At 36.9% G+C, this 24,542-nt stretch overlaps 1 protein-coding gene across 2 annotated transcripts in view; it reads right to left on the reverse strand.

Annotated features, from left to right (window-relative positions):
* Positions 1–24,542, reverse strand: part of ANO3 (anoctamin 3) — a 416,780-nt gene that overhangs the window by 165,309 nt on the left and 226,929 nt on the right. For both annotated transcript variants that reach the window (XM_021685869.1, XM_021685870.1), the window contains one exon: positions 9,463–9,581. In XM_021685869.1, the coding sequence (XP_021541544.1) occupies positions 9,463–9,581 (119 nt within the window). The remainder of the gene's footprint in view (positions 1–9,462; positions 9,582–24,542) is intronic.

A 24,542-nucleotide genomic window follows, 5' to 3' on the forward strand; every position in this document is an offset into this window, starting at 1 on the left:
AACTGGTATGCTGACACACTGATTTATTGAGTTTACTTTCACATCCCATAAACAGATGCACAAAGTCAGCAGACAAGTTATTGCAGCTCTCATTTTAGAGCTAAGTACTCCAGGGAGGCTTAGGCAAAAGATCTCTCATGGAGAAAACCAGTTAGTTGATGATTCAGGAGGGCTCCTATACATCTTATTACCTAAACATTAGTGTCAGGAGAGAGAAAATATCTGTGCATCTTGTTTGTTTACTTATACTGGCTATGAAATAAGACTTCCTAAGTAGGCATATCTTTTCCTATATAGCACTAAAGACATCAACCTCATGAAATTCATCCCTCACCTAAATCTACTCTCATAATTAAAATGTCTCCATGTCCTAATTTCCTAGCCCTCTGTTCCACTGTTCTAGACATAGCTGTTGAACTGTTTTGTTTTGTTTTGTTTTCTGATTGACAAGGGGAGTTCCCATTCTATACAGTAGGTGCATTTGAAAATATTTCATCCACTGATTAATCTGTAACCCCAAAGAATATACACCTTCTCCCTTGTGGCTACTTTTGCTGAAGTTGGGTAATATTAAGTTGAAACAAACTCCTGCCTTTTTACTTAGTTATTTGTTGATACAAAAGTAAATTACAAACAGGTCAATCCACTTCTGGGATGTTGTGAGTTAGCCACACAGTAAAAAGAAGAGGGGCGCCTGGGTGGCTCAGTCGGTTGGGCAGCCTCTTGATTTTGGCTCAGGTCGTGATCTCAGGGTTGTGGGATAGAGCCCTTCATCGGGCTGCATGCTCAGTGGGGAGTCTGATTCAAGATTCTCTCTCCCTCACCCCTCCCCCAGCTTGCTCACTCTTTCTCTCTAAAATAAATAAATAAATCTAAAACAAACAAAAAAAAGCAGAGCTGCCTACTTCAGAGCAATATTTCAAGGTTTTATAAAGGTGTGATTAATATGTAAGTATACTTCTTACAGTTAACTGTAAGTCAGTTAACTGGAGTCCGAAAAGGCACAGGGTTCTGGAATCAAAGAGACATGCTATAATCCAGCTATGTTCCTGTCTAGCTCAGAGACTGGACAAGAAACCTTAACATCTTTAACCTTTATTTTCTTCATTACTAAAATGAGACTACTACTTTCACTGAGTTATGGGAAGTTATGAGATAATGCATACAAAGTGTTTGCATACAAAGATAATGCATACAAAGCTTCTGGAGTATAAGTGATTAAGGCATATTAGCGGGACAAACTGAAATGCTAATTATTATGGTTACCAAACTGCAAACATGAGGTCCTGAACTGTTCTTGTCTTGCTAGTGTAGCAAGCGGAAACATAGTTTCGAGAAACAGAACCATCTTATTTTTCAAATTTTGCCTTAGTCATTTATTAGCTGTGTAAAATTTTAAAATGGGGATAATATGATAATACCTATGGCTTAAATTTAAGAATACATGAAATGAGCTTTATGCCATTTGAATTCTACCACCCAGTGATAAACACTATAAAAATTTGTTGTGTATAATTCTGAATATTTTCTCAATAAGAGATATTTTTATATAATTGATATCAAACGGTACATGTTGCTTTTTATAACAACCTCTTTATATAATCACACATTATGACTATTTCCCATCGTTCTTAACTAGTTTGGAAGTTTACTTTCAATTGTCTTATTTGAGAGCATTGTTATTTTTAATTTTACCTTTTACTCTCAAACATTTAAGTGTTTAGTACCCCCAACCCCTCACAAACTACAGTGTGAGAAACATCCTTAAACATAATTTTATGGGCTGACATCTAATTATATTCTCCAGATAAATTCTTAGAAGTGGGTCAAAAGATAAGATTATTTTAAGGCTTTTAATCCTTATTGATAAACTGTTTTCCAGAAAATGAGGATCAATATACACATCTACCAGCAGGCAATAATAAGTAACAGTTTACAGTGTCAATACTATTTTTTCAAAATTCTTTTCTAATTTGGTTCAAAAAACATTGCTGATATTTGTATTTCTGCAATTGCTAGTACTGCTAATAGTTTTATGTGTTAAAATGCACCACTTTTCAAATTTTTTCACTCTTGTATTTATCAATTATGTTATTATATCTTTATAAAATAAGAATATGAACTATTGTTTGGCCTGTATAATTTATACTGTGTCAGTTCATTATCATATCTTAAGTTTATCCCTTACTCTAACTTTATTGTAACTTTGACACTGATTAGTATGTAAATAGTCAAATCTATCAAGGCTTCCATGATCGATTTCATTGTGGGTTTTAAAAGACCATTTAGAAAGGTCATTTTACTGTTCTGTGATTAGGAAAAAAACCCGCTTATTTTATATTTAGGTATTCATTCTGAGTTTATTAACTATTTAGCTCTTCAATAATTCATTTTGGTGTAAGATGTTCAGCAGACATCTAAAAATAGCTTAACCCCTTAATGACTTTTACTGTTTGAAAGACCAATATTTCATCACTGATGTGAAATGCTGCCTTTATCAGGACGCACACCACACACACACACACACACACACACACACACACACACACACACACACCACATTTAGGTTTAAGCAATCTACAGTTAATGTGGAAGGCTTCTAGAAAATCTTATACTAAATCTTCTGTAAAATCTACACCAGCAATCAGCTAGTGTAGCACAAGTCCCCAGTACTTACTAGGGAAGGCTTCTGATGGTCAAAGTAAGTACTTAAATGGCAAAAGGAAAGGAGATGCCTCCTCTGGTTGCAGGGAGGATAATGCTTTCCTCTACGCGAGACAAAGACTCTGTAGACAAGACCAAGCATCTTTTGGGCTGCTGGAAAGAAGTCTTCTTATATGAGGCAAAAAAAAATAAATTTATTAAGGTGCTGGCCAAAAAGATGAACAGACCAAGATAACTTGCTGTATATTCCATAATATATATGAAAATTAAATATTTAGGGTACCATTTCCCACAATGGTATTATTAAATAAAAATATTACTTCAGGTCCTAAAGTTATATAAATATTAGGATTCTCCTTAGAAACTGACTCTCCCAATAAATACAAATAATTAGCATTTAACTTCATATATAATCTTGTCAATTAAGGCAGTCCCATAGGGCTAAGTTCAGTCATTTATAGTTTAAGTCATCATTATCTCACGATTGCTAGGAAAAAAATACGCAAGTTCAGAATACTAATGATCCCTGTACATTATTATTTTTTTAAACTGTTTTTTTTTTAAAGATTTTATTTATTTTTTTGACAGAGAGAGAGATAGTGAGAGCAGGAACACAAGCAGGGGGAGTGGGAGAGGGAGAAGCAGGCTTCCCGCCGAGCAGGGAGCCCGATGTGGGGCTCGATCCCAGGACCCTGGGATCATGACCTGAGCTGAAGGCAGATGTTTAACGACTGAGCCACCCAGGCACCCCCCCCCGTATATTATTTGAAGGCAAAGAGCCATTGAGGCCCATGAAATAGTTGCCAATGTCCATGTGAAAGGTACATATTACAGGAGACCACTCTCACCTTCTCCAACATACGATGTGTCTCCAGCCTTAATAGAGAATTATTCCTGCTACCAGTTGAGTTAAAGATGAGCACCATCTGCCAAGCCAGTTGACACAGTCAAATTGAATGGCTTTGACATCTAAATTTAATGAACTGCTAAAATATTCATGTCAAGATTTTCCTGATCCATAACCTTTTTCCTGTCTGTTTTGATACCCAGCATCCTTTAAGAGGAGAAGTCACTGTAATTTGGAATATAGACTCATATTCCCAGACTCATTCATTATTGGTAACACCTGCAATTGTTTTCGGCATCTGAGGGATAGATAGTAGCAGCAGGAAATTCTTCATTAATGTCCACTTCAGAAACCATAGTTCTGCTTCACAGATTTGTTCCTTCTCACCTAAACTAACTGTAATGTTCCCTGTAAACTACCCACATGTAGAGACCTCAGCTAGTGTGTACGGCACGGCTCTTTGACAGAGAGAGGGATTTTGCTTCCGAGGATCATCCAGTTGGCTGTAGGATCTTTTTTTTTAAAATTTTATTTTATTATGTGTATTGAATGGCTGTAGGATCGTCTCTTTAATTGTAATTCACAAGGCTCTCGATATTAATGAGACAGAAAAAGGCAATACTTACCAAAACTGTTTTAAAACAATGCCTCTCTATTCTAGAACTTTGCCTGCAGTCAGAGCAGATGTCTCAGTCTACAGATTTATAGAACTTTTCCCTTTCTTACATTACAAATTTGCTTCCTGAAATTTCTTGTTCATGTAGGTGTGACAGAGACTTTTTGTCAAAATGTAAAAAAAGAAATAAATTTGCCTTTAAAAAATAGTTCTTCACCAATTTTAGTGGGTATTTGTGATTGCTAACTATATACACATAGTTCAACTGAAGGTAATCTTGGAATTCTACCCTGATTTAATGTTATGACAAAGAAAACACTTTTGTAAATAGAGTTGGGTTTTTTTAAAAGATAATGTCAGAATGTTTTAGATAGGCTACCATGTTATCTAGGTTATGACATTTAAAACATACTTGGGCTCTGTAGAGTGAAATGGACAATCTGAGTATGTTTTGGAAAACCCAGGGACAATTTTTCAAATCTTCTCAGTAATTGAGGAAGAATTCACTTTATGTTAACAATCAGCTGGTATCAGCCAACACATTATCCTTTAACATTTATGGCTGCATCCATTTCCTACTGCCGAGAAACAAATCTTTAGTGAACAGTTTTTATTTAGATCATGATTCTATGGGTAGCTGGGCCCAGCTGGGTAGTTCTGATCTCAGCTGGACTTTTACAGGTCTGAGTTTCCTGGTCTTTGCCACTGAATTCTCTCATTTCTGCTTCAATTGGGGCAACTGCTCACTAGGCTCTGATCCACATCCTTAAGCAGGCTAGTTTACATGCTGCAGGCAGAATCCCAAGACAAAGAATGCAAGTGAAAGATCTTTTGAGTCCAGGGGCTCCTGGGTGGCTCACTCGTTAAGCGTCTGCCTTCGGGCAGGGTCCTGGGATGAGCCGCATAGGGCTCCCTGCTCAGCAGGAAGCCTTCTTCTCCCTTTCCCACTCCTCCTGTTTGTGTTCCCTCTCTCGTTGTCTCTCTCTCTCTCTCTCTCAAATAAATAAATAAAAATCTTTAAAAAAAATCTTTTTTTTTTTAAAGATTTTTATTTATTTATTTATTTATTTAACAGAGATAGAGAGAGAGCACAAGTAGGCAGAGCGGCAGACAGAGGGAGAGGGAGAAGCAGGCTCTCTGCCGAGCAGGGAGCCCAATGAGAGGCTTGATCCCAGGATCCTGGGATCATGACCTGAGCCGAAGGCAGACGCTTAACGACTGAGCCACCCAGGCGCCCCCAACCTAATGATTCTACCTCTTGATGGGAGATGCTGTAATGTCTCATTGAAAATAGAGTGGATATGAGAAGAAAGACTGTGGCCTATTTTCCATCTACTACAGTGCCTTTGAGCTATTTAAATATGGCTCCTACCAGAAAGCCTGAGTCTAGCTAAATCTAGACTGATCCCATAATTTGTGTCATCTCTCATTTCTAGAGCCTCTTAGCTTTCTCCCTTTATATGCATGCATCCCATACAGCACCCAATATCTGGAGAACAAAACCCGTCTATGTGTGCCACCTTTCTCTGTTCTACAAGTGTCAGGTTTGCACATAGTAGCTTCCAAATAAAATAAATATTTACTACTATTTACTATTACTTTTTCAATACTACTTCATCATAGTTGATATCAATATCGTAGATGTTTTTATTTTCTTCTTATTTCTATTCACTTCTTAAAGTATCTTGGTATAAACATGCCAGAAGTTCATGATTTGGTTTGTTTTTCTTAGAGAGAGAGAGAGTGAGAGTGGCGGGGGCGGGGCAGAAGGAGAGAGAGAATCTTAAGCAGGCTCCATGCTTGACACGGAGCCTGACACTGAGATCATGACCTGAACTGAAATCAAGAGTCAGAGCTTAACCAACTGAGCCATCCAGGTGCCCCCAAAAGTTCATGATTTGAAGTAGAATATCCTAAGGGTACAGCTCTTTGTTCTAAAAATTAATTCTAGAACAAACTATAGTGCCCTACAAATATACTTAGCTTACTAAATTCTCATAAGCCATGGATATGTGATCAAAATTTAAACTCACCATGCTGAGTCAAGATCATTCAGGAAACATTTGCACAATAGTTGACAAATCAAACACTCCATACAGTTCTAGATTTGCTTGTTTTTATAGTTGATGAGCTCAACAGACTTCCTCATAAATTCAATGTAAGATACTACCTTGGAGGATTTGGAGTTATTTCCTATGAACCTAGTTTATAGCTGATGGCAAATTTTGTTGGAAAGCTCCATTTGTTTTTCTGTAATCCAATACTTATCATTACTCACAATATAGTTTACATTAGCAGTCACTTTCCCCTGAGATTTTTGATCCCTTTCTGTTGACTCTGTAAACTTGTTCTGTCATCTCTAAAATGATCCCTTTATCAATGAGTAACTTTTGTAAAGAAATAAAATATCAAATGCATTGCATAATATGCAATCAGTACAATTACCCCAACCAAACAATGTGTGAGGTACAGATCTTCAGCCACAGAACTTATACATATATTAATACATGTTAATTTAAACAATATGAAAGTTGCTGTTTTATAGCACAAAAATGAAGAAATCTTGTCAATTTTATAAGTTCCATCTTAAAATGTATATACTCTAATATATACACACATATATGAGTATAAATACTCATATCATTTAGTGGTGGGATGGAGTAAGAGGAAGGTTGACAAATTTATAAGTGGAAGGATATCTAGAATAGTAGAAATATAGGTCACTGCTCTTTGAGGTTCCCTGTGACAAATGTACACAAATAACATATTCTAAGCAGATTATTTTGCCCTTCATTTGTAGATAAGCAAGTAACCAGTTACTGGCTTTTAAACACTTTTTTCTTTTTGTCATGAGACCATTTGTTCAAATGGAATTTATGCTGTGCTCCAACCTATGAAAGGATAAAAGTAGACGTATTTTAATAGAAGCTAAAAGAGTGAGTCTAAAAACATCCAGGTGATGCATGACATTTTTAAAACAATTTTGAGTAGAAGTGAAATAGCAGAAAATTATGTATTCAGGCAAATTCAGTAAGACATTACACTGGCATTTCTTGGATTGAACAACTGGTCTGTTACTATCATCACACACCATTCTCTTATTTTAACATCAGAAATAAAACATGCATGCAGGGTTTTTTATTATTATTATTATTATCATGTTATGTTAATCACCATACATTACATCATTAGTTTTTGATGTAGTGTTCCATGATTCATTGTTTGCGTATTAACACCCAGTGCTCCATGCAGAACGTGCCCTCTTTGATACGAATCACTAGGCTAACCCATCCTCCCACCCCCTCCCCTCTAGAACCCTCAGTTTGTTTTTCAGAGTCCATCGTCTCTCATGGTTCATCTCCCCCTCCGATTCCCCCCCTTCATTCTTCCCCTCCTGCTATCTTCTTCTTCTTTTTTTTTTTAACATATAATGTATTATTTGTTTCAGAGGTACAGATCTGTGATTCAACAGTCTTACACAATTCACAGTGCTCACCATAGCACATACCCTTCCCAGTGTCTATCACCCAGCCACCCCATCCCTCCCACCCCCCACCAAAATAAGTCAATTAGAGAAAGACATGTATCATATGACCTCACTGATAAGAGGAATTCTTAATCTCAGGAAACAAACTGAAGGTTGCTGGAGTGGTGGGGGGTGGGAGGCATGCAGGTTTAACTATTCTTTTTTTTAAGATTTATTTGAGAGGCAGAGAGAGAGAGAGCGGGGGGGAGGGGCAGAGGCAGAGAGAAAATCTCACGCAGGCTTCCCGCTTAGTGCAGAGCTCAACCTGGGGCTTGATCCCACAACCCTGAGATCATGACCTGAGCTGAAGTCAAGAGTTGGCTGCTTAACTGACTATGCCACCCAGGTGTCCTTTAACAAGTTCTTCTTAACTTTCATATTCTACAATTCAAGTCTAGTCAAAGTGAGACTGAGAAATGGCTACTGTTGAACAGAAATGACATGGCAGGTATCATTGGTGGCTGCTTCTAGAGAAGCAGGTGAGACAGACTTGATTTAATCTTAGTTCATTTTCTAATTATTTAAAGCATACTGTGTTGTCTTCTTATTGGCTGCTATGGGCATCTTGAGGAACAACATCTGTTTTTTTCCTCAATATTTCTGATAACTCTTCCTTCACTCAGGTGACTTGGAACAATGGTTTACAGATAGTAGAAACATTCTAAACACCATGTTGATCAGACAGACACAGGAAGGCTGATGAAGTAAACAGAGGATAGATGAACCCCTGATTTTAAAAATAATCTAAGAATTATTGTTACAAAATACTGACCCCATTTAACAAAACAAAAGAGGAATGAAGAAATTTTACACAAGCATTTATTCCTACATCTTTTTATTAACATTGGTCTAATTTATGAGAGTAATATTTAAATTCTGCCATATTTCTTCTCTGATGTTTTAGTGGTGACTAATGAAGGGATTTGCAAAACTAATCCAAGCCAAACCAAGTCAAACATTAGAGAAATATATATTCAAGGATGGGACTATTTGCCATGCAGTGACATGAAAGCTAAGTCATTCCCTGGGTTAAACTGCAAATTTCTTTTACAAAAGTACTCCCACTTTAATCAATAGGAAATAATGGGGGGAAAAAGTGGGTTTGGACTGAGCCAGAATTTGTCTTGGAACATATCAAAAAGGGAAGGTATTTGGTATTAAAGGACTAAACTCAGTTGCTTTGAAGAGTCCACAAAATCATTTTGTTTGAGGGATGGTGGGATTGCTGCAGCCAGGGTTTTTTTAAACTGAACTCTAGCTTAGTTACTCATCTGCTGATGAACTAGAGTTTCAATGAGGTATGCTCAGCTTCCAGGTTGTTATAAAAACCTGCCAAACAGTCAGCGTTTACTATGCTCTAAATATTTTCATACGGTTATCTCAGGCACTCACCAAAGAATTTTGTCAAGCAGATAGCATAATACAACTTTACAGATGAGAAAAACAATGCTCAGAGAGTTTAATTAACCGGCTCAAATGATCACAAATAGTAAGGAGTGGAACTAGAATTCAAATCTTGGTCCATTCCATGCTCTCATGAAATCATGCTGCCTTTCAAAAAGTATGAAAAAATGAGGTAATAGCTCTCTAAAGGTTAATTTTACATTTCAGATTGTTTTAAAAAATGTTTGATAACATAAATGAATATGAGGTCTACATACAACTTTTCATCTTTAAGTTCTTAATGATACATATTAACCTGCATGTCCTCTTCTCCTCTCCAGCAAATATACATTAATATTGAAAAGAATTGAAAGGTTTTAGAAATACTGCTTTCAAGTGACTTATTGATAGTTTACTTTGTATTACCTTAGACAATTTTGCCTTGGATTCAGAATTATCTTTGGGAACAGAGTCTTTGATTAGTCGAGATCGGTCATAATTAGCATGTTCTGAGTCATCCATGTATTCCTTATCTTTCCCTAGGGCTAGAAAAGAGAAAGAGAAAATTATATCCACTTTTATCCTTCTTCCTTTTCTCTCTCTTTAAATGTACTAATCTCTCTTTTATCCATGCTTTTCCAAGGTTTAACCACATATAACATTCTTATGACCCATCCATCCAAAAAGTAAGGAAAAAAAGAAAAAAAAAAGGGGGGGGATAACACGAAAGCTTCCCTGTTAGTAGATTAATACTGACACTACAGTAACTTTCATTAAGAATTAAATGCATCTGCTATTTAATGGACTTAAACTTTTTGAAAATAAAATTAGAATTATGCAAACTCATCATCTCTTTTGAACGTGAAGATAAAGATATTTTTTTAAGATTTTATTTATTTATTTATTTATTTATTTGGGAGAGAGAAGGAGAAAGCGAATGAGAGAGCACAAACAGGGGGAGTGGCAGAAGGAGTTGGAGAAGTAGGCTCCCTGCCAAGCAGGGAGCCCAACATGGAGCTCGATCCTAGGACCCTGAGATCATGATCTGAGCCAAAGGCAGACACCAACTGACTGAGCCACCCAGGTGCCCCAGATAAAGGTATTTCTAAGAACTCAATAGATTCCCAAGCATTTATTTGCCTAATTAAAAACTATTAATTTTGAGAATCTGTTTTCTTAAAAGTTGGAAGGTTTTCTAAATGTGAATTTGACTGAAGAGTGACAGAAGTCTGAGAAATCATAGAAGCAATTCTCACAAACATTACAAGAAAAAAACTTTAAAAAATATCAGGGATTGAAATGAAACTACAACTGCAAACAAGGAGAGAATACTGAAAATTAATTACTATTAGAATTATAAAAAGGGTAGGACCTTGTAAGAATATATCTGAACAATAAGCTGTAATCAATGCAAAAGAGTATAAAACAAGAAGCCTCTATGGGGGCTGTAAGTACAACCAGGAATTGCTGACGTGCTTCATACAATATGTATTCCATATGATGGAAATACCTCTTCGAATTCAAACACAGACAGAATCGTATATATTTAGCTTTTCCAGATAAATGAAAATGTTTTGGAGAGTTATTTTATTCCATCTGTTAACACCTATCAAACATAAATTTTGACATAGACAACCATATACAATGCTTTAAATATTTCAATCATTTGACTTAGTATTATAACAGAATAACAAATTGTTCATAATATATGCAGTAATTTCTTTTAGTAGTAACGCTTAAAATCTGCTATAATATATATTATGCCATGTACAGCTAGAGTATCAGAATCTTAGCAGTGGTATGAATTAAGACTGGACAGGTAATATTATGTCTTAGTACGTTATTAATTTCCAATTATGTTAAAATGCTCTAAGCACTTAGGATAAAAACCAGATCTATTAAAAATAGCTAACATTGATTGATATTAACAGTTGTTGAGTACATTCTAAGAGCCAGACACTTTACAGGTATTATTTCCTTTAATCCCCATAATATCTGTACAAATGTGGGTATGCTTTTTACCTACATTTAATAGTAAATAAATTAATGCAGATGGAGATTAAGTATCATGCCAAAGTCACTAATTCAGTAAGGAGTGCATCTAGAACTCAAACACATTCAGATCTGACTCCAAAACTGACGTTTGTGAATATACTATAATGTTTTCCCTCGATTTATGAAGATTACATTTTATTCATTTAACAATTATTTATTAAACACCTATGATATTCCAGACATTGTTTTAAGAGTTAGAAATGTAGCAGCAAACAGAATCCTGCCGTCATGGAACATTCAAGTCCAAGGAAAAAAAAACAATAAACAACACAAATTAAGGAAATAGCAAGTACGTTTTGTGGTGAGTGCACTGGAAAATAGACAGCAGAAAGGAAGGATAGAGGTGTCACAGGTGGGGAGGAGGATGTTATTTTAGTACAGAGAATTGTAGTAACATTTGAGCAAAGATGCAGGAAGGTGAAGCAGTAAGTCACACAGGTAACTGGAGGAAAAATGGTCTAGACGGAAGGAAAAAAATGCAAAACCTGGACCTTTATTGAGGGGGGTGTCAGATGAATGAGAAAGAAACTGAAATTTTGGAGTTAATTTGTTGGATCAGTTACCAAAATCCCATCATGTCCAGCTTGCTGGTTTGTAAGGCACAGAAGTTTCTCTTTTTTTTCCTTTTATCTCTCCTCTCTTTCCTTACCTTTCTCCTTGTCTCCCTATCTTTCCCTCCCTCCCTCTCTCCCCATCCTTTTCTTTCTTTTGATATTGGAGAGCTTGGAAGAGACCTTTGTGATTAAATAGCAGTAGGTAAACGGGCAGCATTTGCTGGGAGCATACACCCACCTGCAGGTCACAGTACTGTGATTCCTCAGCCTAAATCTGCCCCGTCCTACATTCCTACATCAAAGCTTTCCCTGGCAGTCTGTCTTCTCATCTGTAATAGAGGTTTTTGAAGAAGGTCTCAAAGGGTCCTCCTCTAGGCTCTAATAACTGTGTGATGACTAACTTAATGTTTACAAAAGATAACATGCAATTTATGTTAATAGATCTCATTTACTACAAAATACAAGAAATACAATTTATAGAAATTTTCTACTCATTTAAAACTTATCCCATTCACGATTACATTTGCTAGGCAGAGACTTTTATATTTTGTTTAGCTTAATTTTAATTTATTTAGTTTCTCTTCTTTCTCTTTAATTCCTGTAACACAAATATTCCTGGAATAGGAACATCCTTACATCATCATCTTGCTGGAAGAAAGCTCAGTTTTGAAAGACTTGCCAAATACTACCAACTTCATGAAAGCTTTTCAGATCCTCAGCTCCTTCCTGCCCCAAAGCTCCAAATACAATGGATCCTTTTCTCTCCTGAATTCCATCACATTTGGTTTTCCCCTCCTTTTCTTTCTCCTTCTCTTCCTTCTTTCCTGCCTTCCTTTCTTTTTGTGATTCTTTTTATTTTTCTGAATTTAGACAAAATTATCCCAGGACCATGTTCAATCTCTTTTTCATGTGTGTTTAATTTACTACAGAGTCTAGCACAACTTGGTCATTAGTAGATGAGTTAATTTAAAAAGAAAAAAAAAAAGATGGACTTGTTATTTTGGAAAATCTGGATCATAAGTGACATAATTTTTAAAATTTCCTTTTATTGTTAGGAATGTAAGTATGTTTGCCTTTCTTCTTGTTTTTCTTGAAATTATACAGGATTCTTCTGTATATAATAATAGCTTTCTTTTTTCCTTTTACTATTAGCAAGATTGCAAATTCCTGTCATTGTAATGTAAATTTAACTCTCCTGTCTTGTCTTTTGCAAGGTTCCTACAGTGTTCCCAGGTCAGAAACAAGAAATCTCTACTCTTACTGACTTAACATATACTTTTCCTGAGCATAAAAATGTCTTAACTTAGTTTGTATTCTTTTGTTAAATACTGGATTTTTTTTTCTCACACTAACTTTATATACAATATTCCTATAACTAATGTTTTGTTTTGTTTTCTTTTTTCATGTGGATTGCTAATAATTATTTAACTGTTATATGTATCAGGTGTACTTCATTCATTGAATCAATATATTGAGCTAGATCTACAGTGTACCAGAGATATTCTACTTTGAAGGGAGTAGGAATCAAAATGAACAAAAATCTTTACCCTCATGAAGTTGACAGTGATAAAGTTAAGAAAAGAACTAATATAACTCCTATCTATTAAATGATGATATGATCAATTAAAAAAAAAAGAGGCCAGGGAGATAAAGGGGAGGGCAGCAATTTGCAATTTTAAATAAGGTGGTTAAGGATGGCCTCCCTGAGTTAACCTGGAGCAAAGATGCCAAAATGGTAAGTGAACCTCTGTAGGAAGAGCATCATAGGCAAAGGGTACAGCAAGTGCAAAGGCCCTGAGGTGGGAGCATGCCTTTCTTGTCTGTTCACAAACAACCAGATTAGTGTGACTGGTGAGGAATGAACAAGAATGAAGGTGGCAGGGTATCATGTTAAAGTGGTAATGGAGGAAGTAGGAGCATATCAGGGAGGGCTTGGGCCCTTCAGAATGATTTTGGTTTTCATTCTGAGTTGAAGAGTGCAACTGGATGAATTTGAGCAGAATGAATTTGAGCAGATTTTAACAAAATCACTCTATAGCTGCTGACATGAGAATAGGCTGAAGGGGCCAAGGTCAGAGGAAAAGAAACCAGGTAGGAGTTATTGCAATAATCAGGTAGAGAGGATGTGCTTCAGGTCAGGGTGGTATCACGACTAAGAAATGGTCAAACCGAGGATGTGTTTTTTTTTAAAGGAAAACTAACAAAATTCTATTGGATATGGCATTTAAAAGACAGAAGTCAACAATAACTCCAAAGTTTTTAGTCTGAGCACTGGGAAGGCTGCCATATTATTTTCACATAACATTTGATTAAATCCTTTAAAAGTATTGTTACTAGCCTTCATTACCAGTGAGGAAATGTAGGCAGTTACCTAGGGTCTCACATTTGGTGTGTGGCAGGAGAGCCCAGGAAATCTGGCCCTAAACCTTACATTCCTAGCCGCTATGTAATACTGCCTCTTGCAGCGTTGGAAAGACGATGATTTAGGAAACTTTGAAACCATAAAATATACACAAGTTAAAAAAAAATAAGTGGGTTACATAAAAATTGTAACATATTTGTTGAATGAAAAAGGGTGGAGTCTCCAATTATAAACATAGCTTTCTATCCTCCTTAAGTTGACGGTTATGGAGATAAATATTAGTATCCCAATAGATAAAAGATAAAAATTGTTAACAAACAAGAAATAAGGGTGAGATAAATTTAGTAAAAACTTACTTATTTTTATGTGGTTTAATATTCGTCATGACCAAGAATTTAAAATAAAAAAGGTCCTATTTTATGCTAGTACATAAATATTCTTTTGCATCTTTCATTTTAAATAAAAATATCCATTGCTGACAAGACACTAGGGAAACTGATAATAGTCATTTGCTTTCCGTACCAATATAAATTAGTAAAATTTTTGGAACAAAGTGTGTCAATATGTGTTAAGGCAAAACTGGAGAGGGATCCTAAAAACATTTAAAAAAAAAAAAAAAAAAAAAAAAAACTATGTTCACAAGAATGTTTCCCCAAGCCCATGGATAATAAAATACAGAAACAATTACCACTTTAATAAATAGCAACTCCATTCCTCTAGCTACAGAGGCCAACATCCCAACTCCTCATTTTCTCTTTTACCTTATATCTGATCCTTAATTAAATTCTGTTGACTGAGCATAAAATACCATTTTTCTGCTTTGCTTTACTCTTTAGCACATACCAGTTTCTAATATGCAAGATGTTATTTTTATTTATCTTCATTTATTGTCTATTTCCCTTACTAAGGTATTTGTGGGCCAGTTTTCTGCTTTGTTCATTTTTGTTGTCTTTTTTGTTCACTGCTTTGTCCCTACCATCCAGAAAAAGGTCTAACCTGCCTTCGTCATTCAGTAAAGGTTTGTTGAATGACTACAAGGATTTAAATGCCCATCACTCCTGTCTGAACTACCTTCAAATTACATCTAGAAGCTGATCATTTATCAAAGCTATAGTTTCTTAATCCAAGCCACCACTACCTCTTGGCAGAAATCTGTAAGTCTCCTAGCCAATCTTGTTGTTTCAATCTTTTACCCCTACCACATCAACAGGCAGAGTGGCCCTTTTGAAACTTAAATTACATGAAACTTCTACTTAAAACCTTCCAATATTTTTGTAGCTCCAAGTAAAAGTCATATCTACAGTGTAGCACACTGGGTAAGCATAATCCGGCCCCTTACTACCACTTCTCGTCCCTCTCCTCTAACCTTATCCTCACTCCTTCCAATCCAGCTGAACTGGGTTCCTTTATGTTAAGTATGCTCTCACCACAGAGCCTTTGCACTTGTTCCTTTCTCTGCCAGGAATGCTCAATCCCCATTGCAGCCAGGGTTCTTCTCATGTCACTACATCAGAGAATCTTTCCTTCACCACCATTTCTAAAATAGAATCTACCAGAGTTCTCTGTCTCCTTATAAGACTTTATTACTTTTATTAGCACCTGACATAGAATAACACATACACATTCACAAAACATGCACGCAATATATGTATCAGCACTTGACATTAAGTTATAGCATAGATATATCAAATGTATGTATGTATACACATGGGCATATGTATACATGTATATCTATACAAATAAACATGTTTTACATGCATATATTTGTGCTTGCATCCATGTAAGAAACAGAAAGAGCATCTATATATCTATATATCTATATGTACATACAACACTTAGAACTCAATAATAAAAAGGCAAACAACCCAGTTTAAAAATGGGTAAAAGATCTGAATAGACATTTCTCAAAAAAGATAAACAGTAGCCAACTGCTGTTGGCTTTTCATGTGTTTACATGAAAAGATGCTCAAAATCATTATTTATCAGGGACATGTAAATCAAACCCACAATGAGACCACTTCACAGTCACTGGGATAACTGTAATAAAAAAGATGGACAATGACTACTGTTGGTGAGCATGTGGAGACATCGAGCCCTCAAACACTTGGATGGGAATGAAAACTGGTGCAGTTGCTGTGGAAACCAATCTGGCAGTTTTTCAAAAGTTTTAACATAGCTACCATATGATTCTCCATGCTACTCCTAGGTATATACTCAAGAGAAATGAAAATATCAATACACAAAAAACTTGTACACCAATGCTCATAGCAGCATTATTTGTAATAGCCAAAAAGTAAAAACAGTCCAAATGTCCATCAACTGATGAATGGATAAATAAAACATGGCTTATCCATACAATGGATAAGCATTTGATCAATGCTAAAACATGAATGCACCCTGGAAACATTATGCTAAGTGAAAAATGCTAGTCACAAAAGACCAAATATTGTGTAATTCCATTTGTATGAATTGTCCAGAATAATCTATAGAGACAGAAAGTAAATGAGTGGTTACCTGAAGCTTGGTGGGCTGGGGTAAGAAGAACAGATGACTGCTAATAGGTATGGTGTCTCCTTTTGAGGGGATGAAAATATTCTAAAATTGATTATGGTGATGGATGTACACCTCTACAAATATAAAAAAACCATTTAAATTGTACACTTAAAATGGGTGAATTGTATGGTATATGAATTATATCTCGATAAAGCTGCTATAGCTATATTTTAAAAAAACATGATTCTCAAAGCTTAAAAACATCATTTAATATGTTGAAGCAGGGAGCCAATGTAGTGAAAAGATGATGATTTCAGCAAACACCAATTAATCCTGGTTATGTCATTTATTAGCTTAAAGGCAGAGGTTAGTTATGGTTTCTCAATCTGAAAATCTGGAATAATAAAATCCTGTTTCAAGGATTAAATGAAATAATCTATGTGATTTGTACATATAAGGCGTTGAAGAAATACACATTCTTTTTCTTTAATCTTTCTTTAAATTCACAACTCTAGTAATTAGGAATCTACAAAACCAATTATGTAATTTGGGCTTACAAAAAGGTCATATTTTCTACTTCAAAGCCTAGGTGGACAAGAAACAATGTAATTAACATGAGTATGCCAATGAACAATTTAAAAATTTAATTTACAAATCCCTTTTCCAATCATCAGTAATATAATTTATGATGAAAACTTTTGTTGAGTCAAGTGGGAATCCATTAACTTTTGCAAATTTTGTTTGCAAACCAACATCAGCTCAAAACTCAAGGGGACCAATCAAGATAGCTGGCTCCTATGATTGTAGCATAAACCTTAGAGCATCTCTCAGAGTGGAATTTTAATAGACAAATTATTTCAGCTCAATTCTTCTTTATTTTAATGCCATTTCATTACTTTGCTACATTGTAATATAAGTAGAAATGGATGAGGTAACTGGTAGGCAGTGTGTGAGTGATCTTATTAGCTGGCCTCTACTGACTTCCAACGGTACAACATTCCCATACATCACTAATGATAGATAGTGTGTTCTGGGATTGCCCCAGTAGTTGGGGCTGAAGATTAAAATAATAATAGTAATGGCCTAAGGTTATTTTTATTCTTTATAATTTATATATACTAAAAATCACTGAGCTGTACATTTAAAATGGGTGAATCGTATGGTAGGTGAATTATATCTCAATAAAGTTATTATATGTAAAGAAAAAAAAACAAGACTCTCAAAGCTGAAAAAAAATCACTTAATATGTTGAAGCAGGGAGCCTGATATAGTGAAAACAGAACTAATGATAATTTCAGCAAACCCAAATTAATTTTTTCATATTAATTAACATTAATTAATATGAATATAATATTTCCAACATACATTGTCTTATTTGCTTCTCACAAAAACTCTTAATTCAAACAATCCTTATTTACATTATAAGAAAAAATCAAACCATAATATTGATATCTCCATTTCATAAATCAGGAACCTGAGGCACAGATGGTGTACCTTTCTACTGAGTGATAGAGTTAGTACCTGATCTGACTGCTAATAAATTCCATGATTTTAAAAATTAATATTCCACTGAAGTTTCCTATGAAGAATAAACCTAATGGTCCATATATGGTTTATTCAGTGGTTAGAACATGGTAATAATGAAGATCCAGACTTAATAATTCTTTGCAGTTCCTTTACTGCCTACTTCTCCCAACCCTAGCATTGTTCTAAAGTCCTGACACTAGCCAGTCACAGTGAGGGTACTGACAGAGCTGTATTCAGTCAACCCCACAACTAAGCAAATCTTGAAGATCAATGCTTTCCACTGTGTCAGTGTGCCAGTGTTTATTCTCTCCACATCCATCATTCCATACATTGACCCAATTGTCAATTATCCATCCATCATTGAGTAGAGAGTATGTACTAGGTAATATGAAAAAGATAGATATAAATAGCAATTATTATCATCTAGTGAACTGAGTATGATAGTATTATAACCAAAGTGCTATAATAATAGAAGGTAGGAAGCATCTAAATGGGTATTCTGGAGGGCTTCCCATAGGAATAATGTTAGAAAGGCATTCTCCTACTTCTTAAGAAGAACCATAGCTATTAGGTCTTTAAATGCTCTATAAAATGTTTGTCAGTACAACTTACATGAAAAAGAGGAACATAATTGGATTGGATCTTCAGTGAGAAAAATAACAGAGCACTGATTCTTAACAGGTGGGAAAAATCAGAGTGATGATTGACATCATGGAAAGCAAAGGAGTAATGGAGAGCAGATTCCCCAAAGATGTGTGTCAATATCCATTCATCCATTCATCTATCCTTTCAGTGATCCTAAAAATACTCTTTGAGCACCTACTATGTGCTGGGTACTGCTCTTGATTCTGGCCTGTACGCACCAACAAGACCAAGCAAGTCTCTGTCCTCTGGAAATGGAAAGAGGGAAAAAATAAATCTTATAATTTCCAGTAATACCTCTTAAGTCAAGATTAGGAGACACAAAGTGAAGCTTGTATGAATCTGGTTTCTCTCAGTGCTGGGCCTTGGGATAAGAGCAAACTTGTTATGAACAAAGAGCAAAAGAGGGCTGGAGTGGCTAGAGCTCTGTGAGTCAAAGGAAGAATTAGCAAACGCTCTGGAGTGGGAGCAGGCCCAGATCTCGTAAGGCCTCTGAGGGCTCCAGTAGGGAGTTTACAATTTTACATGTAGTGGGAAACCGGGAGGGGTTGGAGTAGAGAAATGATGATATTTAATTTTCCTTTTATGAAAGCTTCCTGTAACTGCCGTATGGAAAACAGACCATAAGGAGGCAAGCATCGGAGCAGAGACAATTAGGAAGTCATGATGCTGATCTCCCCAGAGATCGGCACACTGGACCAGGAGTGATACAGCACTTGCACCAGCAACGGCTGAGTAGTGTCAGATCCTGAATACAGCCGGAAAATTGAGCCAAGACAACTTACAGTTGAAAAGATGTACAGTGACTGTAAGGCTGTCACAACTGGAAAACAATCTGTTCTTTCAGTGTAATTCCCTTATGCCTGAAATAGGTTGGTAACATTACTATGAAGTTCTTTTTTATGTCATATTAACATGAAACGTTATTTGAAAAAAGTATCAGAAATTATTGGAGATTATTGAATATTACAGAATGAAAGCAAAATCACCATGTACTCATTTGACCATAACTGTTTTAAGAAATAAAATGAATACTCTAGCAAGCTGAACTATTAAGCTCACAGAAAACAAATTATCTTACCACTCTAATATAAATCACTTCTTAAGGGACTCGCTTCATAGCATTAAGGAAATGTTGATTTCACAAGATTAGATAGATGTATATTTTAGTTGGTTGGACTCAAATTATGTTGGTTTTAATAAGCCCTGATTATTTCACTTCAAAGTTACCTGATTTTACTGCAGCATGAACGTGGGCAGACTCAACCATCAGTTACTTTGTTAATATGGATTTTTCTGTCCCTGTCATTTTACAGAATACTACTAGCAAGAGAGAGGGTGGGTGATAATAGCAGGGCTTTCAGGACCGAGAGACAAGAGTATCGTCACATCAGGATTTCAAATTCATTGTTACATGGATGGGCACTTTCCAGAATAACTGTGTGTGAGTGTGTGTGTGTGTGTGTGCGTGACTGTGTCTGTCTGTCTGTGTGGCTGAGGGCACAAGGTAGAATGGTGCTCTGGCTCTGTGAGCTGTTCTATGAAAAGTAGAATTAGGGGCACCTGGGTAGCTCAGTCAGTTGTGTCTGACTCTTGATTTCGGCTCAGGTCATGATCTCAAGGTTGTGGGAACCAGGCCCGTGTCGGGCTCCCCGCTCAGCGGGCAGTCTTGTTGAGGATTTCCCCCTCTCCCTCTGCTCCTCCCCCTCACACTCTCTCTCTAAAATAAATAAATAAATCTTAAAAAAAAGAAAAGGATTAAAGGCTCACAGATGGCAATATAAAGAATAAAGGAAGAAAACCAAACAACGAAATTCTAAATCTCCCAACCTGATTAGCCTTCTTCAATCAATCATCTCCCAAATATATTTTACCATGCAATGTTACCCCCATCTTTCGCTGCTTGCAGCCTCATACTTACTAGCATTGCAGAGCCAGTATTCTATGGACATCACTAATCACCTTTCACCTCCATGGACTATATTTCTGCTGTGATGATTAAGGGAGAAGATCAAGGATTAAGTCTTCCTGGGTTAGAATCTTAATTCTCCCTTGGAGAGATATATGGTATTTGGCAAATTATTTTATCTCTTGGCTATACCAGGTTCCTCAGCTATAAAAAGAGGCTAATAATAGTACCTAACCCAAAGAATTGTTATGAGAATTAAGTGAGGTAAGGCAGGCAGAGAGTTGTGTAGTAAGTGTTTGGTAAATTACTGTTATTCCACTCTGCTATAAAAATCACATTTTAGTGATAATAGAAACAGCTGGTTAGTGAAGATGTCTCTGAGCCTAGCAAAATTTGGGGTAAAAGATAAGCTTAATGAGTGAGTGAATAAAGCAATGAGCAAATACTTGTTGAATCTCTATGATGTGCTAAGAGTGTGATGGAGTTATGCCTTTTCATTTAATTCAATAGTCTTGCAAAGTATGGATCATTAATTCCAATTAATAAATGAGATTACTGAGGTTCAGAGTGGTTAATAATATGCCACAGTCACACAGCTAGTAGATACAAGAATGATAATTTGACCAATGTCTGGCTGGGAAAACAGCATTTCATCCATAATATACTACAAATCCTGTTAGGCAATCTTAGTGGAAATGTCCAGCTCTGAATCAACAGAATCATGAATGTTCCTTCCTCCATAGCTATCATTTTGATGAGGTATACTCATCCTCAATGAAACACTGACTACAGGCAGTTAACTCTGCCACAGCATTGATGTTCCTATGGGGCAGTTCAAAGTAGTACACTGTAAAAAAAAAAAAAAAAAAAAAAAGGCAGGAGGGATCCTGGGTGGCCCAGTTGGTTGAGCATCTGACGCATGATTTTGGATCAGGTCATGATTTCAGGGTCGTGAGACCAAGCCCCACACTGGGCTCCGTACTAAGTGTGGAGTGTGCTTAAGATTCTCTCCTGCCCTCTCCCGCTGCCCCTCCCCCAACACTCATGCGTGTGCACTCTTTCTCTTGAAAAAACAAAAAAAGCCATTAATTAGATGTATCTGTCAGATTCCAAAAATTGTATTAGAGCCTGTTGGTACTTAGAAACACTCATGTGTTAACCAACCCAATGCTAGAAGCTGGCAGTCTGCACTCTAAAAGCCAAATTAGAAAATGTAACTTCAGGGGGGGGAGCAAGATGGCAGAGGAGTAGGAGACCTGGATTTCGTCTGGTCTCAGGAATTCAGCTGGATAGGGATCAAACCATTCTGAACACCTACAAACTCAACAGGAGATCGAAGAAAAGAAGAGCAACAACTCTCTCATCAGAAAAGCGACCACTTTCTGGAAGGTAGGACGTGCGGAGAAGTGAATCCGAGGCGATATTCGGGAGGATAGACGGCGGGGGAGGGGCCTCCGTCGGCCGCTTCTGGCAAGTGATAGAGCCGCAGAGCACAAAATCGGAACTTTTAAAAGTCTGCTCCACTGAGGGACGTCACTCTGGTGGCTAAGCGGGGGGTGGAACCCTCCGGGACAGTGTGGTCTCAGGACCCTCGGGGTCACAGAAAGACCGGGGGTGCCCGGTATCAGAGCAGAGCTCCCAGGTATCGGAGCAGGGAAGCCGCTGCAGAGGCGGAGCCCAGGCGCGGGCTCTCAGCTCGGGGTTGCCATAAACCGTGATCCGCGGCACAGTCGGGCCCCGGCTCCTCCAGCAGGGACCCAACAAGCGGCAGATCCGGGGAGACTCACCTTCCTCCCCTGGGAGGAGCTGCGCGGGAGTGCACCGCAGGGATCTGCTGGGTTTGGAGACTCCACCCAGGGTCGGGTGCCAGAGATAGAAACGCGCGGTCACAGGCCAGGTGAGCACGGAGTGCGGCTGGAGACCGGGGAGACGGGAGTGACTGACGGCTTTTCTCTGGGGGCTCACTGAGAAGCGGGGCCCCGAGTTCTCGGCTCCTCCGCGGCGGAGATTGGGAGGCCGCCATTTTCACTCTCTGCCTCCAAAGCTGTACGGAAAGCTCTCAGGGAACAAAAGCCCCGGAGAGCAAACCTGAGCAGATTACTTAGCTGGGAGGGGGCAAGGGCGGGGCAATTCTGCCTCCGGCAAAGACATTTGGAAACCACGGCAACAGGCCCCTCCCCAGAAGATCAGCGAGAACAGCCGGCCAAGACCAAGTTTACCCATCAATGAGAACAGCAGAACTCCAGCTCTAGGGGACTACTGCACAAAGAATTCATGGCATTTTTACCATGATTCTGTAGTCTTTCAAAGTTAATTTTTTTTTAACTGTCTTTTTTTCTTTTTTTTTTCTTTTTGAATTTTTCTTTTTCCCTTTTTCAACCAACATCTTATCAATCCCTTTTTTAAAAAAAAAAAACATTTTTATTTTTCATTTTTAGAGTCATATTCTATCCCTTCATAGTAGTTACCCGTATTTTTGGCTTATATATATAAGTTGTTCTCTCTTTAAAATTTTGAGATAGTTTCTTCTAACAGATCAAAATATACCCTAAATCTCTAGTATATGGTGTTTTCTATTCCTCTGCCTGATCACATCCTCTCCCTTTTTTTTTCTTTTTTTAAATCCTCTTCTTTCTTTTTTCAAACAACTTCTTATCAATTCCTTTTATAAAATTTTTTATAATTTCCATCTTTATAGTCATATTCCATCCCTTCATCATATCAACCCTTATTTTTGTACATATATAAGTTTTTCTTTCTTTAAAATTTTGGGAGGCACTTTCTTCTAAAAGACCAAAATACACCCCAAATCTAGTGTGTGGCACTGATCTATATACCAGCCTGATCATATTTGATCACATTCTGGTTTTTTGTTGTTGTTGTTTTGTTTTGTTTGTTTTTGTTTTTATCTTTATCTTTTTCTTTTTCTTTTTTCTCTCTTTCCCTTTCTTTTCCCACTGCTTCAGGTTTTTTCTGATTTGTTTAGAGTATATTTTCTGGGGACGTTGTTACTCTGCTAGCATTTTGTTCTTTCATTAATCTATTCTCCTCTGCACAAAATGACAAGACGGAAAAAATCACCTCAACAAAAAGAACAAGAGGTAGTACCGACTGCCAGGGACCTACTTAATACGGACATTAGTACAATGTCAGATCTAGAGTTCAGAATCATCACTTTAAAGATACTAGCTGGGCTTGAAAAAAATATGGAAGTTATTAGAGAAACCCTTTCTGGAGAAGTAAAAGAACTAAAATCCAACCAAGTAGAAATCAAAAAGGCTATTAATGAGGTGCAATCAAAAATGGGGGCGCTAACTGCCAGAATAAATGAGGCAGAAGAGAGAATCAGTAATATAGAAGATGAAATGATGGAAAATAAAGAAGCTGAGAAAAAGAGAGATAAACAACTACTGGATCACGAGGGCAGAATTCGAGAGATAAGCGATACCATAAGACGAAACAACATTAGAATAATTGGGATCCCAGAAGAAGAAGAAAGAGAGAGAGGGGCAGAAGGTATAATGGAGCAAATTATAGCAGAGAACTTCCCTAATTTGGGGAAGGAAACAGGCATGAAAATCCAGGAAGCACAGAGAACCCCTCTCAAAATCAATAAAAATAGGTCAACATCCCGACATCTAATAGTAAAACTTACGAGTCTCATAGACAAAGAGAAAATCCTGAAAGCAGCTCGGGAGAAGAGATATGTAACCTACAAGGGTAGAAACATTAGATTGGCAACAGACCTATCCACAGAGACCTGGCAGGCCAGAAAGGACTGGCAGGATATATTCAGAGCACTAAATGAGAAAAATATGCAACCAAGAATACTATATCCAGCTAGGCTGTCATTGAAAATTGAAGGAGAGATAAAAAGCTTCCAGGACAAACAAAAACTAAAGGAATTTGCAAACACAAAACCAGCCCTACAGGAAATCTTGAAAGGGGTCCTCTAAGCAAAGAG

The sequence above is a fragment of the Neomonachus schauinslandi genome, chromosome 11 (assembly GCF_002201575.2).
Source record: "Neomonachus schauinslandi chromosome 11, ASM220157v2, whole genome shotgun sequence".
Classification (NCBI taxonomy): Eukaryota; Metazoa; Chordata; class Mammalia; order Carnivora; family Phocidae; genus Neomonachus; species Neomonachus schauinslandi.